Source organism: Hipposideros armiger, unplaced genomic scaffold (assembly GCF_001890085.2).
Source record: "Hipposideros armiger isolate ML-2016 unplaced genomic scaffold, ASM189008v1 scaffold_446, whole genome shotgun sequence".
In the NCBI taxonomy this organism is placed as follows: domain Eukaryota; kingdom Metazoa; phylum Chordata; class Mammalia; order Chiroptera; family Hipposideridae; genus Hipposideros; species Hipposideros armiger.
Window position 1 is genome coordinate 814,279 of NW_017731796.1, and position 18,040 is coordinate 832,318.

Below are 18,040 nucleotides of genomic sequence, written 5' to 3' on the forward strand. Positions count from 1 at the left end.
GTTTTTATAAGTATATATGCACACACACACACACACACACACACACACACACACACGGTCATATTTAATAAGGAGTTAGATTCTGTAAATGAAACATGCAATGATATCTATCTAAGCAAGTTTTTATAAGTGTATATGCACACACACACACACACACACACACACACACAAAAGGGCGTATTTAATAAGGAGTTTATTAGATTCTGTAAATGAAACATGTAAAGTGCTTAGAACAATGCCTTATACAAAATAAGCAGTATTAAAGTGTTTGTTATTCATATTTAGCTTGTATATATGTAGATTTTGGAAATATTCTGCTTTTTAGGGAACATAAATCAGAAAACTTGAGTTTTTTTCAATATAGTGCCACATAGGTCTGTGGTAACTTTGTAAAACTGGAAACAAGTTTTGTCTTAATCGAACTGGGAAAGCCCACTCCCACCACAGCTTTCTTAAAAATATAATTGGTGTTTCATTTATAAGCAGAGTTAGTACTTTTAAGATAATCTGGTCTTTCATGATGTTCCAGGGAAAAAAATAAAAAAGAAGCCCCTTTCCTACTTACAGAAATCTCTACAAGTGCGCATGTGAAGGATATCAGTGACTTGTTATTGACAAATTCTGTGGTGTTTTCTCTTGGTATTGTCCCTTGGTCTTCTGTATTTGACACACCATTGACCTCTCTGTCCTTGAAATCACCCCTTTCCTGGGCAGCATGACATGGACATGGCACTGCTGTGGGTTCCCTATTTCCCTCTGAGACATCACTTCTCTGATTTCCCCAACAATCCTTTTGCCACCTGCCACTTCTGGGCATATCTGCCAGCACGCACACCTTAGCCTCCCTCTCAAGACAGATCCTCAGAGGTCTCAGTAATTCCCAAGTGTTCCTCTTCCCTCTCTAAGCCAATGCCTCATCTGTTCTATTCTCCCAGCTCAGGTCTAGCCTTATAGCCCCAAAAGACTGCTAAAGTTTCCACTTGAATTTCTCATTGCTCCATCAAAACCAAACTTACATTTCTTCAGAAATCCTCTCCATGTCCCTGTGTGTCAATATTGCCACACTGGGCCCAGGCCTTTGGATTAGCATGTTGCTCTTACCTCTGACTCATCCCTTTTGTTCCTTTCTTAACCACAAGTTCCTTTTGATTTTTCCCCCCTAATGGGGACTTACTGTTACCTGCCCTTCTAGGTCAGAGCCTTGTTCTCTAGCAACTACATAGCCCTCCCTTATCCAAGGTTTTGCTTTCTGCATCTTCAGTCATCTGAGGTCAATTGTGGTCCAAAAATATTAAATGGAAAATTCCATAAATAGAAAGTTAATGTTTTAAATTGCACACCATTCAGAGTAGCATGATGAAATCTCCCGAGCACTGCTCCATCTCCATGCTGTAGATGCTCCCCACCCATCAATCACGTAGTAGCCATATTGGTTATCAGATTGACTGTTGAGGTTTTACAGTGCTTGTGTTTGAATAACCTTTATTTTGCTTGAAAAAAGGCCCCAAAGTGCAAGAGTAGTGATACTGGCCATTCGGGTATGCCAAGAGGCCTTAAAGTGCTTCCTTTAAGTGAAAAACTGAAAGGTCTCTACTTAATAAGAAAAAGAGTTGTATACTGAGATTGCTAAAATCTACAGTAAGAACAAATCTTCTATCCATGAAGAAGGAAAAAGAAATTTGTGACAGTTTTGCTGTCGTACCTCAAACCACAAAATAATGACCACAGTGCATGTGTAAGTGCTTAGCTAAGATGGGAAAGGCATTAAATAAAGTTGTGGGTGGAAGACGTGAATGGAAATGTGTTATGATTAATGGCAATGTGTCGCACCAGAAGGCATTTATGTATACGAGGTATGATCAAACAATACGGTGACTGTATATACATATATATATATTACAGTAAAAGACATATTGCCATTAATCCCCCTCAAAATACTCCCCCTCTCCTTGAACACACTTATCCCATCGTTCTTGCCACTTTCTGAAGCAGTTCTGGAAGTCCTCTTTCGTGAGTGTCTTTAGTTGCGCTGTTGTGACGGCCTCAATGTCCCAAATCTATTCAAAATATTTACCTTTCTTGGTCATTTTGACTTTGGGGAAGAGCCAGAAGTCGCACGTGAATGAGGTAGATAATGACACAGTGTAATGTTTATATTTGACAGAAATTGCCATGTACCAGAAGCAATGTGTGACACGGAGCCTTTCCTGTTGTGATCACAAAATACCGTGAATGCTGTGGCCGAGAGCCAACCAGCAAAAAGGCAGGGATCTTCAATATGGGAAGCGGTGCATCAAACCTTAGTAACTGTGTGTGACAAGTTTCAGCTTGTTCAGTGCAGTCAGTCGGGTGTGAACTACGGTTGAGAAAAGGTGTGTTTTAAAGTGTGCTGTAAATCATCCTCCAGCATGATAACGTTCTGTGTCACACATCGCTTCTGGTATATGGAAATTTTTGTCAAATAAAAACATTACGGTGTGTCCTCATCCACCTTATTCACCGGACCTGGAACCATGTGACTTCTGCCTTTTCCCCAAAGTCAAAATGATTCAGGACATGGAGGCAGCCATGACAGCGCAATTAAAGACACTCATGAAAGAGGACTTCCAGAACTGCTTCAGAAAGTGGCAAGAATAATGGGATAAGTGTGTTCGAAGTGAGGGGGAATATTTTCAGGGGGATTAATGGTAATGTGTCTTCTACTGTAACAATTTATTATTATTATTATTATTATTATTATTATTATTATTATTATTATTTAAACAGTCACCATAGTAATTGATCACACCTCATATGCAAAGACCTCAGCAGAGAATCTCCTGAAACAAGTGACCACATTCACATAACTTTTATCACTATATATTGTTATAATTGCTCTATTTCATTGTTATTGTTGTTAATCTCTTACTGTGCCTAATTTATAAATTAAACTATGTCACAGTACGTATGTATAGAAAAAAACATAGTACTATAGAGCTGGATACTATCCACTGTTTCAGGCATCTCCTGGGGGAAGTGGAATGTATCCCCTGCAGAGAAGGGGGTCTACTGTACCTGCTAGGAGACATTCCTACTGCTGGTGCTTTTCCTCCAGTTCATTTTTCGTAGCATCAACAGACTAATATTTCCTTCAACAAGCCTTTTACCTTTTCCAGAGGTTTCCTCTTTCTACCTATATCAAATGTAGTTACTTTTGCCTGGCTTTCACGTATTTCCATAGTTTGCCTTTAAAGCCTGTAGCCTCCCATATGTCCCACTTGGGCCCACTTGGACTCTGCTCGAGACATACCTTGTATTCACCACGCTAGCCCTGTAGCTATCCCTGCCTGCCATCAACCATTCACACTCAGCACTTAATATTCCTTTGTGCATCGTTTATACTTATGTGGTATGCATTGACTTTGTTTTTCAGATAGACAAAGGCAGGAATTTTTCTTTAAACATTTTTAAATTATATGTGAATCAAACATAGCAACTGGAACAATAACAATATAATATGAAATAAAATAAAAATAAACAAAATGAAATAAAACTATTGATATTACCCTTGAAAGAGACCAAAAAGAAATATGCTATCCAATCCTCCTAGTTTACAAATGAGAAATCTGTATACCTCAGATAGATATTTTAAAATTTAATTGTTATATATTTAGATTTATGGTTACTTTCTAGCCATGGAAAATGGTATCTAGTTGCTATTTATATTATTGATATAAACTTTTAGAACAGATTTGCTTTAGATTAAAAATATTAATTTAGAGAAATATTAAGTATATAACAGTTCTTGAGATAAGAAATATGGCAAAAACTGTGACAGCAATACTCAAGTGATAGAAGTGTTGAAATTACTGTATTTGTTTCGAGTCTGTGCTTAATAAATGATTGTTGACTGACAGGTTGATAGCTCACATCAGTCTCCCTAGCAAACAGCCTTTACTCATTTACTAAAAGCCCTTTATGACAAAATGAGCAGACAAGTAATTTTCATGGCTGCATTTGCAGCACAAGGTCAAGGGAAGAGAAAAGGGACAACTGGAAAAACTATTATTGGCACCTAGGAAGTTGACTTTAACTGAGCTGGCTGGAAGTGATATAACTCCAGAGCCAGTAATCTGGTCTGCAGGTCAGGTGTGTGACATCCTTCAGCCATTTTTGCTCTTCCTAGGACTCTCTCTCCCACACAAAGTTTCACTGGGTAAACACCACACATTAACACAGAATAAGTGGGGGGGGAGGAAAAGTTTCCAAGTGAACAAGAACATTTGTAAAAGGGAGAAAAGATTTTAGATTTCACATGTTGACTCTTTGTTCATCCTCCTCTTATTTTGGAAAGTTTCAGAGCCACCCTCAGCAGCCCAAACTTTCAGTGGTTTCCACCAGCAATTTAGGCCTCCCTGACCAGGCTCACTGAATTATAGGCCCAAAGTAAACTCTCTGCAGAAAAACACAAATAGACTGTGGCTGGAGATCTGCTTATGAAGGGGCCTAAAAAGCCAAACTCTAAAGTGTGAAAAACTCTGGGTATTCGGAGAAATGAAAATGGATCCACTGTGCAATGTAGTTCTAATAGAAACTACCTAGAGTTAAGCAAGTCAGATTTCACAAGTTAAAGGCCACAGTCCTTACCAGACTGCTCTTCAGACATCAGCTACAAGTTTGGGGGTTCCCAGGCTATCCACGCTTCTGACAAATTCAAGGTTCCCCTCAGGTTGAAAAATTTGCTAGAACAACTCACAGAACGTAACAAAGCTCTGTAGTTACAATTACCGTGTTTTATAAAGGGTACAAATCAAGACTAGCCAAATAGACACATAGGGCATGCAAGATCTGGGAGGGTCTCAAGCATGAAACTTTCCTTTTCTCAAGAAAGGTCACTCTCCCATCACATCAATGTGTATCAGCAACCAGGATGCTTACTCAAGCCCCAGTAACCAGAGTTTTTATTGGGGTTTCAATCTGCAGGCAGGATTGATTGAATCACTGGCAATATGATTGGACTCAATCTCCAATGCCCCTTCTCTCCAGGGATGTTGGGAGGTCAGGCAGATATCAGGGCTCAGAGCCCTCACCCTTTAACCACATGGTCTTTCTGTTGTAGCCAGCACCCATCCTGAAACAGCCTGGAGGCCCACAGTAAATCACCTTATTAGCATAAATTCAGGTGTGGTCCCAAAGGCTTACCATAAATAACAAGAGCACTTCTGTCACTTGGAAAATTCTAAGGGTTTAGAGGTTCCCTCTCAGGAACCCAGGACAAAGACCAAACAAACTCTTTATTCTCTAACACACAGAAAATAGAATATGAATTGGACCTATTTTATGCCAACAAAAACCAAGGCAAAAAATCATGATTTCTATGATGGAAAAACTACTGGAAAATGTCATTTGAATATAAAATATATGGTCATTAAACACCATTAAATTCTTTTAATTCATTTTTCACTCATTTGTTCATTCATTCAGCAATATTTATTGAGTACGTACCTCCTGTGCTAATCACCGAAGATATACTATTATACTGTCAGTGTAAAAAAAATTGTTTATTATATTACATTGAAAAGAGGAAGGATGAACTATTTGAAATGATTTGCTTATTTTAATTCCAATCAAAATGAACCTGAGTTATGAGATATTTGTTAATTTTTGCTTATCAAAAATGATGTTAAGACAGCCTCCAAAATACAAAGTCTTAGGCATCAAGACTAAATTTGTGAAGAATTGGGGAAGGTAGGAGACAATAGAAGAAATATATATGTTGTTTCTTTAACCAGAAGGCTACCATTTGGCCCTATGTTTTTTAAAGAAAATCAAGAAGTGATTTGAAATGCGATGTTTTAAACTGTTCTTTTTTTACTTTCCTGTAATTGGAGCAACATACTAATTTCTACAAGTTGTGACTACTAACAGAGAGCAATCACCTCACAGACTTGTACCGAAGAGAAGAAACCATCCAGGTGACAGGAAATGGCCACGTGCAGAGTCCCCGCTTCCCAAACAGCTACCCCAGGAACCTGCTCCTGACGTGGCGGCTCCATTCGCAGGAGAAAACAAGGATACAGTTAGCCTTTGACAATCAGTTTGGATTAGAGGAAGCAGAAAATGATATCTGTAGGTAAGTGGAGAAGAAAACTCATTTTAGAGTCCTCTTCCAAGGTAAAAATAAGAGGAATTTTAAAACTTCCCTCTGGGGGCCCGTTGGACCTACTCAAAATGCACCACTTGTTTTTCAAAAATCCTTCCCGTCAGTCCTAGTAGGCAACATAAATTGGAGCCTAGAGGGCTGCAGCAGGGGCCTTGGAACCTGGCTGACTAACAGAAACTCCCTTTCATACCTGTCAGAGCCAGGCTGAGTGACCCCCAGAGGAGGAGAGAATCTGGAGGCCCCTGCCTTGGCCAGGCCGAGAACAGCATTTGTGAGCTGATGACTACATCCCATAATCCCAGGTCACCTGCAGCCAAGTCTTGTGGCTCTGGTCCCAGACCGCCACGGGCTTAAAGAGCAGCCACCCTGCGTGGCTCCAGGATCTGACCCAGGCCGCTGTCACCCATGCACAGTGATGGTCCCCCAGCACTGGGAGAGCGGGAAAGCGAGGACCAGCCATGTCAGGGCCTTCCCCCGAAATCATAGTTTTAAGGCCTTAGATATGTATAAGAAGGAAGGGATGGCAACTCCAGGGTCTGTGTGCTCCTCAGATGGTTGGTTTCGTGTAGTTTTTGAGTCAGCATTAGAGGAAAACCATGCCTGATAATCTTCCTTTTTAGCATATTAATCAGAAAAAGCCCTAGCTGTTGCTCTTTTAATTGTTCACAGCATCTTATTCACTTAATTAGCATGTAGAAGACTTGAGGACTTAACTGCACACACTTGGTACTTACCTGCACACACTTGGTCTGCAGTGCACGTGAACTACTTGAACTGCTGATTCCTTCCTGCAGGTTTATTTTCCTGTGAATAATAAAATAAAGAGGATGCCTCAAATTTGGCCATCCTTTGTTGCATGTTTATTATGCTGACAGCTTTTATTGTGTTGTTATTTTTTCGAGAATAATAGCAGTGACTATTATTTTCTAGGACCATTGAGGGAAGGTTATGCCAGAAAACAGATGAATACATGGAGGAAGAGCCAGTCACTATTTATAACGAGAATAAACAAGAGTAGCTCTTGTGTCTTTTCAACCTTGAAACGGAGAACTAATTTTCTTTGTGGAAGAAAAAAAAAAAAAAGAAATAGTGGAAGAAAACAAAACACAACACTATTAAAAGATTGATAAAGATGATGACATGAAAGGGAAGCCAGGTCTCCAGTACTGAACAGGGGTTTTGATTCGGGTAGTGAGTGAGCCCTTCCGGCATCCTGGCCTTGAAAATAGATGAGGACGTTAGGATGGGCTTGTTTGTTTTTTTCTAACCCTACAGAAAATCTAGTTGCTTCTCAAAATGTATGGAGGGAGGTAGAGGAATAAGAGGTGGCACAGGGAAAAGAAAAAGGGAAGGACGCAGATCAGAGAATTGCCTCAGAACTCTCCCTAAGAAGCACAGTGGTGCTCTCTTGACGTCACATCCAGAGGAAAATTTACACTGATGCTGTGATTTTAAAAAACAAAAATGACCTATTGTGAGGGCCGGCCGAGTGGCTCAGTTGGTTAAGAGCTCGCTCAAGAGTTTGAGCTCTGAGCAACAGCGGTTCGATGCCCAGCCCGAGCTGAGCAGCCGCTGAGCTGCCAACAGGTGGCAGGATGACTCAGCTTTAAAACAAAACGAAACAAAAAAAAAATGACCTATTGTGTTATTAACAGTTTCAAGTATACTCCCGCTTTGTGCAGTAAATATAATTTACACGCATTGTATACAAAATGAAATGCAACTGATTTCCTACCATCTGTTCCAAAGCCTCCTTGATGTTTACACTGTAATATTTTATTGCTTCAGTAATGATTCTTTGTTAGTGCTTTTTAACTTCCAAGCACCATATAAACATTAAGTAATTAATTTGTACAGCACCCAAGAGATAGCCAGCTAGTAAAATTGTATAAACCTCCTTTTTCGGCTCATAAGGAAACTGAGGCAAAGGACATAAGGGCCTCATAAATCACTGTCAAAATTTAGTCACAATATTGTTATGGTCACCCATTCTTTAGATTACTGTGCCCAATACAGTAAGAGCTCTAAGGTGCCTGGGTAGCACAAGTAAAGTCATATTGGATTTTCTTCGTATTCAGATGTGACATTTCTCATGCTGATTTATTTTGGCAGTTGTGACAGAAAAATATAAAATGGATGTGAGACTACTGCCACTGTTCAACTTGAATGCTCCTCATTTGCATTGTGACTTTAGCATCTGAAGTCATTTGGGAAAGGTAGAATGGAAGAGTGAGACACTGATGTCCAGACCTGAAAGCCAGATAGTTCAGTTCATCTAGTAGAATGTCTCAAGATCTTGGGTGTCTGAAAACAGAGTAAATGGTCCCTAGATGTTGACTTCGTCATTGAGGATGTCTTACTGTGTGATGGAAAGGTGGGATGGTATGGATCAACCTCAAGGATAGAATGTTTATATAGAATATCTAAAGAGGTCTTTCCTGTCCTCTTTAATCCAGGCATTCTGGATTCTCTGACCAGTGCCAAAGGTGAACCTATGGTCTTTAGCTCATGCACACCCTAGTTTAACCACATCAGATATTTCAAGTATTGGTTAGCACACCTCCCTCCCCAAGTCATGCTGTTCATTATTACAAAAGTCATATTTGTGATATTATTTATCCATAAGACAGTTTTCAAAAAAAGTTAACTATTTTATTTTACCATTTATTTTGTGTAATGAGAGTGCTGATTCTATATCCTGTATAGATACAGATCATTTCTTTTTTAAGAAAGCCCTGAATGTGGTAATTAATTCAAAGTGGAATTGGTTTGAAAAACTTAATATAGTAAATATTTGGACATATTATATATAATTACAGCTACATCTCCTAAGATATGATAGATTACAGTTATTAGGTCTTCCAGGAAAGCCTGATAAACTAGAGGCTCAGAAAATAGCCCGTTTTGATTTTGATGATTTGGGAACAGTCATGGCTAATTGTGTCTAAGGCTTCTTTTAGAATAGATTGTTGAAGTTTGAATTTGGAAAAACTAATCCAAAAGCTAGCTTTCCTTTTAAAGTGTCTGTAGGTTACATTTTCATTTCATTTGGTAAGTCATAAGAAATCATGTATGTTAGTCTTAATTTCTCAGTGAAAGTATGAATTTCAAAGTCTAAGCAAATTTTGTTTACTTATGTCACATTGATGCTAGGTATGATTTTGTGGAAGTTGAAGATATATCTGAAACTAGTACCATTATTAGAGGACGGTGGTGCGGACACAAGGAAGTTCCTCCAAGGATAACATCAAGAACAAACCAAATTAAAATAACATTCAAGTCTGATGATTACTTTGTGGCTAAACCTGGATTCAAGATTTATTATTCTTTTGTGGTAAGTAACTTAACCACCCTATGATTAAAAGAAGATACTGGTTTCATGAAATATAGAGATCATATTCTATGATTAAATATAGTGGTATGAAGGTGAATGCACTTTATTAATCCCCTTTGGTATACTCTGTTCCTACCTGTGGCCAAAATAATAAAGGCTTCTTTAGTAAGTGGTACCATTTTGGATCTATTAAGTCAACCTTTGGGCCCAGACATTTTGAAGGAATGCATAGAAAATAGAAAAAGTAAAATAGTTTATAGTAAAGCAGATACCATATTATCTTTGATTCAGCTGAAGCAAGACAAATGTATAACCAAGAAGAAAGTATGTGAGAGTTGAACTTCTTTGGTTTCGAAAAGTTGCCTGTGTAATTCCAGTCACAGGAAGGAGTCCCAATTATTTTAACTATCACCCAAATTTTGGAAGAGTCTATGTTATAATCATAGAGCCTCAGGGATAGAAAGCATCTTAAAGATCATAAGGTATAATTCAGCATTGAAGACTTTGATTCTTGTGTACTACACCCATGCTTATCTGTGGCATCACCTCTACTCAAACACCTCAGTACCCATTTCCAACTTTAAATAGTTCTAACTGTTAGAAAATGATCTACCTCTTTTTGAGCCAAAATTGACATTGTATTGTAATCTCAATCCTGTAAATAGTTAATTCTACTTGTTGGACCACATGCAATCATGGTCACTTCTTGAGTTAATGAATCATTATAAAACAATATAAAGTTCCTGCTCGTTGTCATACACACTTATAGGTGTAATAGATTTAAAGGTAAGTAAGACAGACAGGATTTTTGATCTCCTGGATCATGTTGTCTGATAGAGATAACAAACAATTAGAAAGCAGTAACAAATGAGAATGATGAGTAATAAGGCAGAAGTACTGGGTGCTATAAATTAAGCCCAGGGAGACATTGGGATAATTTTGCCTATGCATTATCTTAAATATTCCTGAATCCTTCAATGGTGCATAGCTTATTGTCTTCTGTTCTCCCAACAACATTTTTCACTCTCACTCAGTTTGTTTCTCTGCACCTTTTCAAAGTGCAGATGCCAAAATTGGAACACAGTACTGTAAATGGAGTCCATTTGTGTGCTTTTTTTCTCTTACAAGTTAAATTGAGAATAGAAACAAATCTTGCTTTTCTTAAACTAATGTTTTTGTTTTGTTGTTTTGCATTATTGGGAATCATTAAACACTGAATGAATTCTGCATCAGAATAGTATAATGAAAAACTAGCTTGTGGAGACACTGTTTCCAGTTTTAATTTGAAAATAATCCATCAAGCATGATTTACATTATTGCAAATTCATGTAATGCTGCTCAGCATTAAAATTGAGGTGTGAGCCTTTGCTTTCTACATTTCTTTGCCTTTGAATGTGTTCAATGATGCATCTGTTCTCAGTTGTTCATGGGCAAAGCAGGCTTGGCATATTGGAATGGTGATGGATAGATTTAATGAAGGGCCTTATTTTCCCCTTAAAATATGAAGTGCTATTAGTGCAAATGTATATAGTACTTTTTGTGATGCTTTTGTTATGATTAAGTTGAATGGGCCATAAGTCAGTTAGAAACACCCTAACTCTAATGCAATGTCTTTAAGACAAAATCATTTCTTTTTGTAGAAAAGGCAGTACAGGCATGGATTTAGAGAAGGATGAGTACGCCTGTTTTAAGAGTTTTGCATTCATTTCCGGCCCAATGGAATGCTGGACAGCCTCTGTAGTGTGGATGTAAATTCTTTGGCATCAATCCACTCATTCATTCACCTCCACCAGTATATTCAATTGTGTGTTCTTAGAAATGATGATAGTTATAACATTTTTTGTATATCCTCCTACTGGCCTCTTGGTTTGCATTCATTGAGAATAGCTCCAGGCTCTCTTTCCACTCCTAATAGGCATCTGCACTAAATATGATCAATTAGGGCCAAAGTGCTTTGGTGGCAGAATTCCAAGAGGCAGAATGAGCTTAACCATCAGGTGTGTCTAGACGCCAGATAGATATATGTGGTTTTTTTATAAAACTCTTCCATTTGATTCTTGCTCGATGGAGACCGAAGATCACTATGGCTTGACCAATGTATTGGGGAGATGGTTTTATTCATGTTTAAATTTTACTTGGAGAGACTTTAAAGCAGAGTTTATAAACTCAAATGCTACAGAGACTGGGCATAAAACTCCAAGTGGGCCAGGTATAAATTAACAGGTAGAGAGTGAGATTAGAAATGTCAAGTCTTCTTTAAGTTAATGTAAATGATGATTTGTAAAATGCTATGCAGGCCCACAAAACCTTTTGGAGTCAGAGGCAGCTGTTTTGCAACCCCCACTTCAAAGAGTGGTAGATGCTAGGGAAATTTGAAGCTTATAATAGCTTTTAAGAAGTTGAAGTGCTCTTGGAAAATGGCAGGTAGCTATTTGGGTAGGTCAAGAGCACTTCCCTCTCATCTCTACCTTTCTACATCAGTGCCTCTCATGAAACTTCTCTCCTCTTCCTACCTCAGTGACTTTCCAGTGTACAAGGACTTCCCCTGAGGTTGTAAGTAATAGGTGTCCAGGACCACAAGAGCCTCCCACACTCGAATCAAATCTACATGGTCCGTGCTTATAACATTTTTGGAATGCCAAGTCCAGTGTACATGTTTAGTCAATTTTTCAGTCCAGAAAAGTGTAGGAAACTAATAGATAACATTAAGATCACTTATTTTTGTTTGAGAATGGTTCTTATATTACAATTTTGTTTGATGTGCTTGGAATTCAGTGTCTACCTATTTTACATCACCTACCACAATCTCCCCTAGGGCAAGGCATTGCAGCCACATGGGACCAGAGCTTGCTGTAAAGCTCATTTTGGGTTGAACAAGGTTTCCCCAGTTATTAATGTTGTGATATTGAACAAGTCCCCTACCCTTTGCTTTTACATCTATAAAATGAGGCTAATAATTGGAGTTAGTGGGAGATTTTAAAATGATCACAAATACTGAGCATAGCACCTAAGATCTAATGAAAATACTCTATAAATAATGGTGATAATGATCCTACCTTTACCTTCACTAATTGTGTATATATCTGTCTCTTCCAGATAAATGGTAATGAATTATTTGAGGGTAGGACAAGTATCTCTTTCCTGTGCATATTTTACAGAGTGCCTTATACATGGCTAGATAGTACATTTGTTGAATTATTAGATTTATAATAAGACTTGCCTAATTTCATTTTCTTGCTCACCTGCTCAGCCTTCTTTCCTAATTTCATTCCATTGAGGAAAATAGATACCTTCAGAGGGCATAATTAAGCAGAATGGATAATATCATCAAAAACTTGTTAGCAAGATGTGATTGTCTAAATAAATTAGCTTCTCCCACCTCAAATCCCTTTTGTTAAGGGAAGAATGGATGGGTCTTTTCTTGAAAACCCTGAAGTAAATTATTGGAAAAATGTTGGATTACAAGGCTCCAGTGGATGATCTACATAAAAGTTAAAAGCATGGGTATGAATTTCAGCTCTGTTTCTTACTGGTTAAGAGCTCAGTTTTGGTGTTTTTTTTTTTCATCTATACAATGGTGATAATATTGCCAGACATTAGGTAGATGTGAGGATTAAATTAGATAACTTTTGTAAGACACTCTTCCTGGACAGCTTTTTAATTACTAAAATATCTGCTGCTCTTATTGTTATCATTATCACTGGTATTATTAAAATGCCGGGTGGCAAGTGAACTTCTGGGTCTATACAAAAAAGCCCAAGTGTTAGTGTGTATGTGTGCATGTACAGACACCTCTGACTGTAAGTCACTTGCTTCACCCCAGTTTGAAATATTGTATTGTACATTGTAACAGACATAAAAAAGCGTGTGTGTGTGTGTGTGTGTGTGTGTGTGTGTGTGTGTGTGTGTTCAATGAAAGGTACTTTCTTTTCATTCAAAAATAAAAAATGAAGACATTTGAAAGTTACTCAAAAACTTTCTTGCTCTTTACCAACTAGTTTATTTTATAAGTTGAAATTTGCTAATATCCATTATAAATAATTCCTAAAATAAAAAAGAAACAATTTTATCAGACCAGTTACTTATATCTTTGCAGTTTGAATTAACGTCAAGTGGTGCAGTTAAGATTTCCATTGATATTAAAATGCTACATTAATCAGGTTTTGAATTATAAATAATTATGTAAAATAGAATTAGATGGAGAAGAAAAAGGAGGACTAGAACCAAGGAGTTGAATAAAATAATATCTAATTATAACTTTTGCAGATTCTAATTTTGCTCCCCTAAAACTTACCAATTGGCAAAACGCATCATCAAAACTAAAATAATGGTACTTCATACTCATTCCCCGAAACTGAATTTTCAAAGAAAAGCTATAGAGTAAACTTTCTCTGTGAAATGTGTGAAAATTCTGTCTTTATTTACATAGTCAGATAAAAATTGTTGAATCCACTGGTGTTCTAGCCACTTCAGCCCGGACCGAATTAGAGCCAAGCACAGTCAAGGTGAGGGTGGGTATCCTCCCAGCAGAATCTGTTTACCTCAGTTTCTTCTTCTCAAGCATATCCGACTGGAGGTTCGGAACTATAAAGGCTGCAATATTATTATTAAGTGCCTACTGTGAGCCAGACCAGCCACATCCAGGGTTCCTGGAGATAACAGTGAGAGACAGAATTTCTGCCATCAGAATTTCACACAGTAGTAGAAGGAAACAGACAATAAACACATAAGTAAATAGGGGAGTAAGTACTTTTATATGAACAAATTATTTGACATTCAATAAAAGCTAGAAAGAAGATAAAAAGAGAGGAGTGTGATGGAGAATGACTGGGAAGGGGCTCACTCCAGCTAGAGAGTAAAGGAAGATATGTGCATGTAAAATTTGAATTGAGACCTGAAAGAATTGAAGGTGGCACCCATGTGAAGCTATGAGAGAAGAGTACTTTGAAGTTAAAAGAAGAGCAAATGTTAAGACCCTGAAATAGAAAATAGATATCTTTCCTTTGAGGGCGTCTTTTGGTGTCTTGGATTTAGGCTGTTGGAAGAAAGCAAATGTAAGAGAGGGAAGTAGAACAGTACCTACGTCCTCACTCAGTCAAGAGTGAGAAAGGAGATTTCTTATCCTCTTCTCAGCACATCCCTGTTTTGGATATCTCTCTAGCCTTTCAGTACTGAGACAGGGTAAACGTTTTTAAGTAGTGAAAACCAGAGGGTTGGCTAAGGCCAGATATTAAGAAAGTAGCAATAAGATATCAAACAAAGTGTGGAAAAGAAAGAAAACCAAGGGCATGGTCAGTGTCAGGCAGGAGGAGCGCAGATCAAGAGAGGCAAAAGCATGCTCAAAAAGCCCTAAGTAAATGTTGTTACAGTAGGCTGCCAAGTTGGCAAGCCTAGGAGCTTCAATGGGTATTCAATAGGTATTTCTTAAAAAGAGAGTCCCATTGTTGCAGCATTTTATAGGCAAGGGTAGATAAGTGTTCTTATTTAAGATTCTACAAATGTTCTAAAATTTCGCCAATCACAGAGACCATTTTGATGAACTAGGGGTCTTGTTAGCAAGGTGTAGTGAATCAGTTATTTTTGTCAGATTGTTTTCCTAATATCTGAATACATAATGAGAACTTTAATAGACTTCATGAGACAGTTAAGAACATTTAATATAGTCCTGGAGCAAAGGATAATTTGACAACAGGTACGGCTCGATCTAAAAGCAAATGGTAGTGGGTGAGGAGGATAAAGACGTTGCAGGAGGTGGGGGTGGGGACAGAAGAGGAAGAGGTAGGTAAAAAAAAGGATTACGGGAGCAGGAGCAGACCAAAAAAATGAGGAGGAATTAAATCCTATGATAGTATTATTTGGCCCTGTCTAATTCAGCATTTTTGCTAGTTAGGCATTTGTTTCAATGCATTATTCAACAGACTTTTTATTGAGCACCCATTATGTTCTATGCACTATGATAAAGACTGGATATAGAGTACTGAACAAAATAGCCAAGGCTCCTGCCATCAGAGAACTTGTAATTTGATAGGCACAGTCCTGATGATGATGACGAAGAAGAGGAGGAGGAGGAGGGGGAGGAGGAGGAAGAAGACAACAAATATATTATAAAATAAAAATAATAAAAATATAGTGTCTAACCCTTTAGGTTACTATGAGGATTAGATGTGTAAGGCAATGTATGTGACGTATTTAATGCAATGCCTGGCATATTGTAAATAATCTGCTACTGAATTATGTATTGTATACAGATTGGTTTTAAAAAATATATAGAATTTAGAGCTGCAACATCTTAGAGATCTAGTGCTGAGGACAACCCTCTTATTTTACAAATGAGGCAATGAACACAGGTAACTTTACAAATAAGACAGTGAACCTAGAGAGGTTATTAGTTTGCCTGTGGTCACGGAGCTCACACATGCAGGTTATCCGTGAGATACTAAAGCTGTGGATTCTCTCCAAAGAAAAATAATATGTCTAAAATTCTGCATAAAATTTCAGGAGCCCCTGGAATCTCATTTATGATGTCCTGTGAGTCCTTAGATGCAGTTAAGAACCCCAAACATGTTGACTCTGCGTGTTATCTGACTTTTGGAATGTTCCCTGCCATGTTGACTAGTCCTTTCCAACATAAGCATGTGTTTGAAATAATGCTTTACTACTGTAATTAATTTTCCTCATAAACCTATGTGCTAATCACATGAGCAGATGACTCCCTACGCACTAAGTAAACACATTACCAGCTTTGAGAGGGATGCTGCTAATAACACTTAGACAGTCCAGTATCCTGTTTATCTAGTATTTAATTATATGGACATGCTACAAGTAAACTTTTATCCTTGAAGACCAGGAAGATATAGTGATTTTAAATGACTGTGCCTCTTTATATACATACAGAGGGTGCCAAAAAAATGTATATGCATTTTAAGAAAGGAAAACTGTATTAAAATTGTAATACTCAATATATACCAATAACAAAAGATGAATACAAGTCACGTTTGACTTCTGCAATTACAAGAAGTGCTCAAAGTGGTTATCATCAGCATCCAGACACTGCTGATTACGGTGAGCTACTGCTTGAGCAACGTTGACCAAAGTGTCAACTTGAATACATTTTTTGGTACCCCTGGTATAGCTTTCTCTCTATAACTGTGTTCTTTGATGTACTAATATTTTGGTAGATCAAAAAAATGAAAAAATGAAGAAGGCAAAAGCTGTTTGACTATATTAGAAAATGGCTTGCAGATTAAAGCTATCCCTAAAACATGGCAGTGTTTCTTTGTTAAAAAGCTATGAAGAAGTGAACCTCAATAAAAAATATCCCTACCTAATAATGTTACTCATAAATTCAACAGATATTTCTGAGAACTTAACTGTGGATAATAAGAAGAAAATGATAGTCCTGTGAGGGAGAAAAGCAAACAATTATAAAATGCTATGAATCGCAGTGATAAAATGTGAATGGAATATTCTGGGCACACAATGAAGAAGGACACTTAACCTCACACACATGGGGGTTGCTGGTGTAAGGAAAGTAAAAAAAATGTTTCTCCTTTACCCTCTTAGGTTCTCTGTCTGGGACTCTGCAAATTAGACAGACAAAAGACAGATAAACACGAGAAAAACAAACAGAGGGTTATTAACACGTGCATGGTGCATACACCCGGGAGCACTCAGTGATAAGTGCCTCAAAGCAGTGGTTAGAACTTGGGTTTATATAACATCTTAACAAAAGAATAATACATTTTTAGAGAAGTGACGAGGCAAAGGAAAAGGACTTTGAGTTTTTTAGGGCAGCAAATTATGGGAAGGTAAATCAATATATGGCGCGACTAATAAAAGCTAAGAATTAGTTAGTAAAGTTTGTGATGTAGATTCCTCTGGTGCCTCCCTAGGCTGAGAAAGGTCTAGAGTTGGCTGGTGATTAACCTCTATCTTTCCTGGTAGAGAGGGGAGGGGGGACACCTTTACATGTGTTTGTACTTATAGGCAGTTCAGGGGAGGGCAGAGAGCTTTTCCTATAGTGACTTCTTCTCAGTTGCCTTGAGCTCTAAATAATTCTGTTCTAAAGTGGCATATTTTGTGGTGGCGTATTTCACTACCCTTCATTGGGCTGAGTCGGGGGAAAAGAACACCCCGGGAAGAGGGCGTTGCCCAAATCAAGGCACAAAATCAGGAAAAGCAAGGACTTTCGAATATCATGATGACTTAATTCAAAGTATAGCAGGTTAAGGGTACTAACCACTTGATATTCTTTATTTTTGCCTGTAGAAAAGCAAGGACTTTCAGAATATCATGATGACTTAATTCAAAGTATAGCAGGTTAAGGGTATTAACCACTTGATATTCTTTATTTTTGCCCATAGAAAAGAGACACAAGAAGCCAAAAGATTGTCAAAATAGCAGCTTTATTAATAGCAATCCAAGAAATGCCAAAGCTCAGGACTCTATTGTAAAACTACCAAAAGCCAAAGTAGGGTGCACTAGTGCTGTGATGCAAATTCAGACCCTAGGATTATTTTGAGGGGTCTGAGGTTTGTAAAGCAGATTGGGGTACTTTTTTTTTT

The 18,040-nt window shown here is 37.9% G+C and overlaps 1 protein-coding gene and 1 pseudogene across 4 annotated transcripts in view; both read left to right on the forward strand.

The window, feature by feature from the left end:
• PDGFD (platelet derived growth factor D) overlaps nucleotides 1-18,040 on the forward strand; it is a 265,099-nt gene that overhangs the window by 176,393 nt on the left and 70,666 nt on the right. For 2 of the 4 annotated variants that reach the window (XM_019665527.1, XM_019665529.1), the window contains exons 2-3: nucleotides 5,908-6,112; nucleotides 9,296-9,476. In XM_019665527.1, the coding sequence (XP_019521072.1) occupies nucleotides 5,908-6,112; nucleotides 9,296-9,476 (386 nt within the window). The remainder of the gene's footprint in view (nucleotides 1-5,907; nucleotides 6,113-9,295; nucleotides 9,477-18,040) is intronic. The other 2 variants (XM_019665528.1, XM_019665530.1) reach the window with 1 other exon arrangement.
• Nucleotides 11,133-18,040, forward strand: part of LOC109394939 (isocitrate dehydrogenase [NAD] subunit gamma, mitochondrial-like) — a 36,620-nt pseudogene continuing 29,712 nt past the window's right edge.